This window comes from Pelodiscus sinensis, chromosome 5, assembly GCF_049634645.1.
Source record: "Pelodiscus sinensis isolate JC-2024 chromosome 5, ASM4963464v1, whole genome shotgun sequence".
Classification (NCBI taxonomy): Eukaryota; Metazoa; Chordata; order Testudines; family Trionychidae; genus Pelodiscus; species Pelodiscus sinensis.
Genome location: NC_134715.1, coordinates 130,169,433 through 130,181,725, shown reverse-complemented (window position 1 = coordinate 130,181,725; position 12,293 = coordinate 130,169,433). Strand labels below are relative to the sequence as shown.

Here is a 12,293-nt window from a genome sequence, read left to right as displayed (position 1 = left end):
GAATGACCTTTGAAGGTCAGACAGGTGAGAACTTTTGTGGGGCTGGTGCTAATGAAGCCTTTTAAAAAGTAACTATTGAAAATTTCCGGCCACTTGTGACCCTCTGTACTTCTTCCAGTGACCGGTTTTCAGATGAACCATAGCCCTAACTTTTCCTGAAACACTCTACGGGGGAAACAAAGAGACACCACAGTATACAGATCTACATTTTCACTAGCTCTACATTTTCACGTGGCACAAGAGCAGTGACAAGAAAGGCATCCAATGTCAATTACCATAAGCCTAACATGTGCACAGTTAGTAGAAATTCTCTACCCTACAAACCGATTGTTTAGGGCTTCATTGTTTCACCCTAACTCCAACTGTGCAGTTCCTTTGTCTGCAGCTGCTCCCATCCATTTCCAAGGGATGACCCGAGCGGGAAGGTTCAACCCCACCGGAGCCACACAGAAGTCTCTAACCCTTAGTAAATCAGATCACCTACTCTGTAAAATAAATCCCCCCAGACCGGGAATTTTATGCATCCCAGAATAAATCTGTAAGACCCAGAGAACATGGCGATGGGCACAATATTAAGAGCTAGGCAGATTAGAAACATATCAAAGCATAAGGATATTTTTCACCTGACTGCCCCGGCGGCGGGATACCTCCCAATCCTCGAGGTAACCTCACGAATACCGAGAGGACGGCTGCTCTGTTTCCAAAACAGGGCTCCAATGCTATGGGCTTGGGGACAGTCTGTAGCAAAAGAAAGAAAGAAAAAAAGAATATTGTTTGTTGGTTTGCTCCCTGTTCCCTCCCTCTTTGTCTTATTAGATTGCTCAACTTAGCTCCAGGGCAGGAAGAGTGACGATCTCTGGATGACTGTGGCCCAGCACACTGTTGTCAGAACGGAAATCACTACCATGAACAAGCTTAGCCCTAGTAGCCATAACAAAATAAATTTGCTTAATGAAAACCTACAGGTGAAAAATCAAGCCCATGCCAACCTTACCTACATCTCCCAAATTCAATAACCAAGGAGCAGGTTGATCTAAACAACAGAATTAAGTTTCTCTTTTAGAACAGAGCAACAGTGTATCATGTAGGATTCATGATGATTTATGTTTAATGGTACAAGTTCCATTTGAAGAGGTTAAGTTCACAGGACGTCCTCAGACCAGCTCATGACCAAGTATCTAACATTGTGAAAGAAGGTAGGTGAGGTAGGGTCTTTTATTCGACCAACTTCGGTTGATGAGTGTGTCCACAGAGATCCTCTGCTTCAGTTCTGCATAAGCTCAAAAACTTCTCTCTTGCTCACCAACAGAAACTGGCTCAATAAAAGATATTACCTTTCACACCTGGCCTTTCTAACACCCTGGGACCAACATGGCTATATCACCATGCATGGAAGAGGAGTTAAGAAAAACCAACAATGCTTTTGTTCTTGCATTTACTCATCAGTTGTTTTTTCTCCCCCAATTTTAGTTACACTTCTGTCAACTCTCTCCTTGGCCATCTTTTGCTTCATGCCAGTAAGAACGCAGAGGCAGAATTTCACTGTGGCTTCTAGTTTCCTGTTGCTTATGGACACATAGCACCTAGTGAATTCTTTCTTACTAATGAAATACTTATTGCTTATTTCATTAGGAATAAAATTATAATACTGTACTTTAAAGCTCAACAGAAACTCAATATAACCCAAGACTCTTGAAAGGGAACAAGAATAAAACAATGCAATTAAATTACTGGCGCCTAATAAAAAAGCATCTGACAGCCAACAAAATGAAACTTCAAACTATTTTTATATTTCATATTAACCATAATGATTACAAAGATTTATTAGTCTTTTTTGCAACGTAGATAAAATTAGTATTTACAACCTATACGATGCAATCTTTAAAAGTCTGCAGTCGTAAACAAACCAATCTTCCCCACCCAAAACAAATGAATCAAATGCAAACCAATTATTGCTCTAGAAAGTAACTGAGCATATATGCGTGCTCTATTATCCTATGGCAACCCGATTACTGGGGGGATGGAGAAAGCGCAGGGAAGGCTTTTAGGAAACTGAAGCAATACCCTGTACCGGCCTTCTAGCCTGCAGACTGGAGAGGAGACGCAAGACATTTAAAAGTTTTATCTGCAATCTCTGAAAAAAGTCCAAGAAAACATTTTATTTCTCCCACTGTTCAAAAAAGCTTCTAAATTTGTGGGGTGTAAGTTAGTGCTACAGCATTAGCATTCATCTTACTCCAACACTAAATAGCAACGCCCCAGGAGGATAACATGGCATGGAACAAAGCAGTGGGGTGAAAAATGTTGGAAGAAGATGCCAAACTCATTTGTTTTATGATCTAATTTTAATTTATTCTTTTCACACCACCTTTGGATGATAAAATACCTTTGCTACTGCATTCCTTCCCCACACACAAATGCTAATGCCACCCTTTTCAAGTGGAAGCATTATAGATAACCTGCAGAGTTGTGTGAGCGATTCAGCCGATAGCCAACGTCCTTCTGTCAGCACTGAACCAAGGGCTCTGTAATAATTAGGAGGTGCTGTGCGGCGGGAGGCAATATCTTTGGGTGAGATACAGAATACACCCGTCACTCAAAGTTCAATGCCCCTTTCACAAGTGACATTAATCCTCCTTATGCGCCGGTTAATTTCTAAATTAAATGACTAAAATTCTGTCTCCCTAAACATCTACTTCAGGTTTAAAAGGTCTCAGAGGGGGAGCCATGTTAGTCTGTAACTTTAAAAACAATGAGTAGTCCAGTGGCACCTTAGAGAGACAAACAAAAATATATACAGTATCGTGAGCTTTTGCGGGCAAAACTCACGTCATCAGATGAACTAGAGAGGAATAACAGGAACCCAGAAATTTATAACAGAAAAAGAAGGGGAAAAAAGATGCCTGTCAGTTGTAGGACCTGTGCTAATGAGGCTAATTAAGTGGGCAGGAAGTGTCCCTCCCCCACCCCCACTCTTAGCTTTAGATGTCAAAATGAGGCATTAAATGCTGGGAAGACTGGTTTTATAATGCAACATCCAGTTAATGTCTTCATTCAAGCCTAGGGAGACAGTGTCAAATTTGCAGATTAACGTCAATTCCACACTCTCTCTATAATTAACTGGTGAAATTCCTTTGTAGAAGAATGGCTACTTGCATATCCATGACTGAGTGCCCAGGAAGGTTAAAAAGTTCTCCTATGGGTTTAAGCGTGTTACCATTCCTGATGTCTGATTTGTGTCCATTCATCCTTTGTTGTCGAGACTGTCCAGTTTCGCCAACATACATGGCAGAGGGCATTGCTAGAACTTGATGGCACAGATCACATTAGATGATGTGAAGTTTTACTTTTACTTCAGGTTTATTTATTTATAGCATTCTTCACTATCTGCACTAAACTGTTCACAAAAGCTGTGCACTGTTAAACACTGTCAACTTTTCACCACAGAGCTGATTGTATTTGAGGGGCTAATTGATTTGTGAATATACAATGTAGCCAAATGTATTGTTGTGGGATGTATTTGGAAGACAGGAGTACAATAAATGCATGATCACGTTGCTTTAGATAACTGCAGAATAAGCATTGTGGATTGCCTATCACCGAACACTGCTCTGCTAAGACAGGCTGTCAGTAGTAATAATATAGCATATAAAAATGGCAAAAAGCCTTGTGAATTTATTTTTGACAGCACCAACTCAGTCACCTGCTTTTTGAATTGTCATTCACATTACGCCTCGTCTTCAGCTTGGGTTAGTGAGGACAAAACCCAAAAACTAACTTGGGGACATGACTCATGCCTCAAGCAACAGTGGCGGAGGCGAGTCTTCGATGACCGTGACATCAAATCGCAGACCAAGACGGACATCTACAATGCCATAGTCATCCCAATGTTGCCACATGGAGCTGAAGCCTGGACTCCCTATAGACGACATATTAAAGATCTGGAACAATTCCACCAAAGGGACCTGAGGAGAACATTAAGCATTACGTGGCAGGTCAGACGGAACAACGTTAGAGTTCTCGCAGAGGCTGATTCCTGCAGCATCGAGACAATAAATCGCCCACAGGCAACTACGATGGTCTGGTCACATGCTCAGGATGCCTGACACATGTTTGCCTAAGCAGATTTTTCTATGCTCAGCTGAGGACCGTGATGAGGTCTCATGGTAGGCAGAAAAAGCGCTACAGGGATGTCCTTACGAACACCTTGGTAAAGTGTGGCATTGACGCTGACACCTGGGAGAGGGAGGTGGAGGATTACCATCAAGAACAGAGCCTCACACATTGAGATCAAGCAACATCACCATGAAGAAGATCAGAGAGCCTGATGGAAGGAGCATGCCTGGACCCAGATTGGCGCTGCTGGTGTCGGTGCTGCTGGAGATAGAGACTTCACATGCAGCCGTTGCCAGAATTGGCCTAATTTCTCATTTATATACTCATCAGTTATAGGTGTCCAAGGGGAAATCGTACTCGCTTCGAGGGATCCCAGAAAGTGAGAGAGATCCATCACAAGGATACAAAAGATTTCACTGTGAGGACTTTGGTTCAGATGCATGTTCCTATCACTGCCATCTGATGACCCATCAGAAATGAATTGGTACTCTAATACTCTCAAACTTAGCAAGTACATCATTACTTGGAAAAACCTGAAATAATCAATTAAGATCAGATCAAATAACCAGGTAGAACAGAAAGAAATGTAACAGACTACCACAAAAAGCTCATGGTAATGAACTGACATATCTGATTAGCTGAGGAAAAAGACACCTCACAATCAGTGAGGTGAGGAAATACAAATAAGGAGAAAAGGAAACATTCCCTACTGAATATGTATCAAACATAACATCAGCGTAACATTTGATAAAAGTGGCATCTCAGTCTAGGGGCAGGAGGAAGAGGAGATGTAGTCCTTGGGAGGTGCTAGAATGATGGCCACTGGATGTACATTCCCTATCTTACGAAACTGGGGTGTTTGTGACTATGCTAAATGTATTATTAAACTACATTTGTAACTATACAAGCATTCCTATAGTGCAAGTGTTACAATTCTGCACATCATGGTTTCCAGTCATAGAATAATTAAATACCGGACTGATCCTGGGATCAAGGACTGATCAAACACAACGGGGTAATTGGAAATGTACACGTATCTAAGATTAGGCAAAAATACAAAGGTACAAACAAGTGACGTGCCACTCCTGACATATCAGGTTGCCACCCTCTGACGTTACTTGGATACCACCTATCGACTTGCACCTGGTTGTTCAATCAAAACATCTCTATCCATCATTTTAGACCCTGTCTTGAACCTGGGTTGGTATGTCTCTCTTATCTGTGGGGAGCGAGTGGGTACCATAGTGCTTAACAAGGAGTTACCACCACCCCTCTGAAACCTACGTCTAGTACCAATCAGCATTCTACCACCTGTGCCTAGTACCAGTTAGTATTTTACACCTGTGCCTATCTCCAATTAGCATTTTACACTATCATCCCTGTTTGTGCCAAGTTCTGTGAGCAGAGGCCTGCCTCTTGCTCACAGCTTAGCTTTGCTTTATGTTAGCAAAATCTTGTCCATTGTTAGCCAAGCCTCACACCAAACCTGTGCTACATGGACTCATGTTTCAGGCCCTCATCCTACTACAACAGGTACCCTTGTTGGTAGTTTCCAGGGCACAAAGGACAAAGACTTATCTCCTTCAGCTAATCTCTGAGAGGTGGTCAGTGTAGGAGAAGTCTGCTGCTGCCAATCCCATATCTGGATTGTGAGCAGTGGGGGGGGGGGGGGGGGGGGTGGCCTTTTATCCCCAGGACTGTCCTTCTGGCACTTTTCATCAATGCCTCCCCGCTTAAAGGGGAGAATTGCTAGAATGACCAATAGAACCCTTCTGCTTACCTCTGCCCTTAAAGCTACCATTCGTGGAAGTAGTGTTGGTTTTTTTGCTGAACAACAAAACACTAGAAGCCAAGGCAAATCGAACTGTATATCCAGGTGATATCACACGTTTGTCATTCCTACATCCTATAATAGACACATTCCTGTGGGTTGAACTGCAGTGTCAGGAAATGACGGAGTCTACTGATGTTTTACCATCCAGAACAGCCATGAGTTTTGTACTGCTCAACAGTAGAACAAGTGCTCTTTTTTATAATGGAATTTCAAAATTAATGGTACCTTGCTAACTACTGAGGTTATAAATGGCTCCACAGGCCTTGAAGGAGACAAATCTATTTTTAGCATTTCTTCAATAAAGCTGCTATATTGACCAGAAATGCTGTGGACACAACCTAAGTGATGTTGTTTTCTTTGCCTTTTGATATGTGCATAATATGTAGAATGTATAAAGAATTGTAGATGTTAAAAACGATAAAAGACCCACTTAGGTCATCTAATTAATTCACCCCCCATGGCAGCAGTGTTTCCACACCAGCAGTACATTTTATAGCACTTTCTCTAGACTAATTTTAAATAGCTCAGGTGATGTGTCCACCACCGGTTCCCTTGGGAGCCAATTTCACAACCTAATACATCTCAGAATTAGGCATCATTGCGTGATTGTATCTTTATCTCATCCCATTATTTCTATTCATACTATTAAAATACATCATATCCTAACAGTTAATACCCTTTATGGAAACTAACAACTAAAGCAATATTCTATATAATTTAAAACATTGAACATTAATTTTATTTTCTAGAAGACATTTTAAGTATATTGGAGTGTTTGATTCAGTCACCATGCTACCATGACAGGCCAAACCAATCACTTTTCAAACAAACTGGGACAAAATGTATTTTTAACAACTTCTTTGTCTGGCTCAGTAAATAGTCCCAAACCATGATATGCTTTCAATTTCCAGTAAGGGTATGTGTGCTGAGAGAGTTGCTTAAATGGAAGCAGAACCTATGGCATTATTACTGAAATAGTTAAACACAATTTTCAGCTGTGCTTCAAAATGCCTTCACTAAGAAGAATAGCTTTTTTTCCAAGAAATGTGTCAGGTTAAGTTTCTGGAGTTTTTTAAGGGTATGATTAAAAACTGATCAAGCATTCATAAAATAAAGCAATTTTCCATAAAAAGATTATAAAAATGAATGTCTTTAAAAAAACCCATCTCATCCTCAAAGTAGTTCAAGTATTTTCTCAGAGACAAATTAGTAGTCCTGCAGCGACTTAGAGACTTACAAATATATAGGAACATGAGTTTTCATGGGTAAAAGAGCTGGAGTGGAAATCACAGAATCTAAGGTTTATATAATGGCAAAAGCAGTTACCTTTCAGTAACTTGGATTCTGTGATTTACACTCCAGCTAACCTCATGAAGTGGATTTTTCCCACAAAAGCTCATAATCCTATGTATTTGTTAGCTTCTAAGGTGCCACAGGACTACTCATTTGTATAGTTACAGACTAACAGGGCTACCCCTCTGTAACTTTGTATACTTGAAGAGCACGATTCTAGATTAAAAATTTGTATTCATCTCTCAAATCTTAACCCTGATCTTTAACTAGAAGCGATCTTTTTCTCTTCGACTTGTCCAGCACATTTTAATATTAGGTTCCTCTGTCTGGAGTTTAAGAATATAATTGTAAAAATAAAAGTTACTGAAACCTTCTGGGCTCACCCTAGTATAGCCAACATATGGGCACAAGCACATAGATTAATCAGCATCTTGTATCAGAAATGCAAATGGCCACAAATGAATAACAGAAAGATCAATGGGGAGTTATATCCAGTGCATTTAATAAATAACCACCCCAGTTTTAATGCCACAAGAGACCTTATTTGGACTGCTTTCTGGATGAACTAAGCAAAGAGAATGATCAGACACAGGTGAGCCTGCTTTTGAAGCCCAGGCAATGTTAAAACCTTCTGGCCCCTGTGTTCTCACAAATAATCACATCTACCTTGAAATTTCTCAAGGCAAGGCCATAGCATACAATATGGCCAATATGCATATGGCAAATGTTGAAAATTCACCTTGATTTCACATGTACCAGAGGGCAGTTATGCTGCTAATTTCAATGCTCGGTGGCAGTTTATAACAAAAGGTGAACATAAAAAGAATGGAACGGCAGTCAGATCTCAGACACAAGACACTTAAAACAACTTCTGTGCACAAAGGAATGCAAATGGGTCCTCTCCAATAGTTTTCAGAAGCTGTTGGTGTTATTAGTATTTCAATCAGAAAATGTCCTCGTTTCTGCCAAAGGGAAAGAGGCGTTTAAAAAGAACCTTTCACTCAAAGCTTCATAGCGTTGGCTTTCTCTCTAGCCATTTTCCTTTCATCAGCTAAAAACAGGCCAAAAGCATTTCCAAATGGTCAGTTTCACAGAAAACACTACCAGCTTTTCAATTTTATTTCTCGATACTTAGCTCATACATTTACAAAACATGGACACAGTTAAAAAATGGCATCATGCCATTTACTCCCCAAAATGCATACTCAGGGGGGAGAAGAACGAACCTTTGCAGATAGATGGTTAAGACAAACAGCCGATTATAGAGCGTCACTACCAAAGGTTTACTGCATACTAATGCAAAAGCTTTTTCAAAGCAGCAAATTATGTAAAATGAAACCCACACCTACACGAGCTAGAAATAATTTATTAACGGAAGGGTTTACTGTCTTTTGTTGTTTTCTCAGTACAGAGCATTATTAGAGTACATTAAATTCTAGTGGAGCTAATCAGTTTTACACGCTTCACCTGTCCACACAATCTCTAGTTTCTTACCCTTGGCAACTTTTTATCACCCTGGCAGGTGTTCAAAGGGTAGTACACACTTTTCTATAAATTAGAAAGCGGGAGAACCTAGGAAGAGACAACAACAAATCCAACTGAAAAGGCCAAATTGGATCATCTTTCTTTGTGCTCCTGCAACACAACAGTAGCTAGTCTGACATCTGTTCACCAGTGTGGACCACATTGGCTAAACACACATTCTCGTTCCCATGTTTCAGAAGCAAACCACATAGCTACTTGTTAATGTGCAATCTGAGTGTTTTAGTATTAATGACTCAGCAATTAATCTTTTAAATGGCAAGTGATACCCTCTTAGAAAAAAGAAACGAGTAATAAATTAGAACGAGAAACCTGCTAGAACAGAGAATGGCCAACCTGAGCTTGAGATGGAGCCAGAATTTACCAACATACACGGCCAGAGCGCCATGGTAATTAATCAGCTGCCCCCATCAGCCCCTCCCTTTCTGTCCCTGTGCATCCTGCCTGCCATGATCAGCAGGGAGGGGGAAAAGAGTGAAGTGTGGAAAGGGGTATGGGCTTGGGGGAAGAGGTGGGAGTGGGCGCGGGGCCTGGGAAGAGCTGGGGGCTGAACAGCGAGCACCCCCCAGCACGTTGGAAAGTTGGTGCCTATGGCTCCAGCCCTATGCAAGGAGCCGAGTATTAACTTGCAAAGAGGTGCAAGCCACAGGCTGGCGCTGGGTAAGAGCATGCTTTCAGAATGAAATGCAGCAGCCTGCAGCGTGAAGGAGGTCAGACTAGATCACAACCGTTTCCCCCTTCTCTCCCGTGGCTCTGAAATCTGTGATTGAACCATCTAAGTCACAGGAACACAGGCACCACCATGCTAGATCAAAACCAATGGGGCAACTGATCCAGTATCCCGTCTCTGAAAGTGGAAAGCATGACAGCTGCTTAAAATGAAGGTTCAAGAATACTGTACTAGGAAGTTATGGGAAAATCTGCTTCCAGGTAAGCATCACGACAGGATACTTCACCGGATGTTTACAAAAGAGACTAGACCATTACAAAATGACCCAAGCGATGGAAGCCCCATTGTTCCCTTGAAGTGACTATTCTGCAGAGATATAGCTCTTACAACATTTCCCCCCAATAGTCAGTCTCAATTTCATCCCATTCCTCTGTGCAATAGCCTCTGCTCGCAGCAACCTTTTAAATACAAAGGGGTAATTGTGCCCTTTCCAAACATTGCTTAGTCTAACCCAGTGGTTCCCAAACTTTTCAGCATCACGCCCCCCCCTTCTGATTTTTAAAATACCTCCCTCCCCCTCCCAAAAAGGAACTGAGCGGGACAGCAAAACCTGATGGGGGGGGGAGGGGGAGGACTGGGTCACCTCACGCCCCCCAGAATTTCTTCACGCCCCACAGTTTGGGAACCCATGGTCTCAAGGTACAGTAGACTATCCAACTGGCTTTTAATCCCTTCATTCGGTTGTCAAGCCAGGTCATTAGTTCTTTCTTGGCCTTGCTGATAATCACAATTCCTCACCTTACTGTGAACATCAAGAGCATGCTCTTTACCACTGACTATATGACTGAACAGAGCGCAGATCTCAGGGACACCCCACACCCACATCAATATACAGTACCACTGTTTTCCACTTCCTTTGGAGAGCTGGGACCTCCAGACAGTTCTGGATCCTGTTAACAGCATTCCTACCCAGGTCAGCACGAATTAATTCATTACCAGGCTGACACAGTCTGCTCTTTTTAAAGCAATCATCGAACTTGGTGACTTGATGCCTAATAAGCCGACAGGTAAGAATTTGCAGGGAGACTAACTTGGGTCGTTAAGAAAACGAATGCTGGGGAATTGAATGCATGTCCACACATCAAAGTCATTAACATTCCAAACAAGCTGCAGAATGTTTTAACCATAACCACCATTCTTTAGCTGCTTATAGACAACTTGTGGTCATGAATAGCCTCCAGTTCTCAGATGCAGGGATCAATCAATGCTGGATTCTAAGGGTGGATACCAGAACACAATGCAGTGAAAGCTGCACTAGTGTTTATCTCTAGTTGACAATCCTGTCTTATGAGACTGCTTTACAGTCTCCCTCTAGATGTTAAGTACAATTATGTTTGATTAAAGACCAACTTTATTAGTTACCCAATGTTTGCTGCTACCTCGGGTGGCCACTAAGGATGAATTTCACAGTATAGGTATTGACTTCTGCTGAGAACGTAACTACTAGTTGCATGCCCTCACCTACTTTAAGTGGGGAGGGATAGCTCAGCGGTTTGAGCATTGGCCTGCTAAATCCTTGAGGGGGCCATTCAGGGAACTGGGGCAAATTTGTCAAGGATGGTACTTGGTACTGCTGTGAGGGCAAGGGCCTGGACTCGATGACCTCTCAAGGTCCCTTCCAGCTCTATGAGATGGTATATCTCCATATATTTATTATTATTATTATAAGATGCTTAAAGATAATTTATGACAGCATGCAAAGAAATTCTTCAACTTCTGTTTGAAAAGCTTATTTTTAGGACTGTTTCCAACTGACTGCAAGAATCTTCTTAGAGTCGGTCAAGGAAAAAGAGCTCAACAATAGCCTGACTCCAAGTAACTCAGAGTTTAAAACATTTGCACAGGTTCTAGATGGTCTTAAATATGCTTATAAAAGTTGTCATGTTCAGCGCCGCAGGAATTTCCAACAGCTGCAGCCAAGGGCCCATGGATTTTGTAATGGCCAACCGGATTTAAGAGAAGATTTGTGCTCTTCTGGGTGTTTCAACAGAAAGACTCCCAAAGGAGCTAGTTATCTGCTGCTTAGCTGCACACGAATAAAATCGTTTCCCTGCAGGTAAATTACTTTCTATTACTATGATGGGCCCTAGGAAAAATACTAATTGAAAACACTGTTCTAATACGTCCAGCTGGAAAATATTAGCTTAGGATGAAACTAGCTTGACAATCAGCTGCCAGTTGGCCATGCACAATGGAAAAGAAAAGAGGCCTCTTGCAGACAAAATGCCCCATTTTCCAACTCTTCTGCACCCCAAATAAATTAGTTATTAACTAAAAACCTCTGATTCATGTGAAAAAAACCATGTGTTTGTGATTAGCACCAAGAAATCTCTACTTCTGGTGCCAGCATGCATAAGGGAGGGTTAAGCCAAATAAAGGATCAACAACAGCAGTGCACTGAACGGTAGAGTGCCTGGATAGCCACCTACAGTCCAATAACTCACCCAACATTTCTGTTTTCAATCAACTCGCTCTCTCAATAGGAAACAGGAGGCAAAAAAATGCAGTTCCACTGCGGCTTATCGGCCCACTCCACATCAACCCAGATTTCTGCAATTCCCTTCAGGTCAGAGTTATTTCCAACGCAAGAACAATGTGAGGTTGGCTATGAAGGCAGCTTCTCCTTTGCAAACTATTTGGGAAATTGCAGTGCAAGTGGAAAAAAGCTGGGAGAAAAATGTAATTGACCAAAAGAATATTTAGATAACATATTCCAAACTGAACATACGTGTTACGTGTCGTTTCCACCACTTTCATAGACTCCTAGGGTTGGAAGAG

At 41.6% G+C, this 12,293-nt stretch overlaps 1 protein-coding gene across 3 annotated transcripts in view; it reads right to left on the bottom strand.

The window, feature by feature from the left end:
• The window catches only part of ATRN (attractin), a 222,481-nt gene that overhangs the window by 6,502 nt on the left and 203,686 nt on the right, over positions 1–12,293 (bottom strand). For all 3 annotated transcript variants that reach the window (XM_075931018.1, XM_075931019.1, XM_025179538.2), the window contains exon 28: positions 624–738. In XM_075931018.1, coding sequence (XP_075787133.1) covers positions 624–738 — 115 coding nt within the window. The remainder of the gene's footprint in view (positions 1–623; positions 739–12,293) is intronic.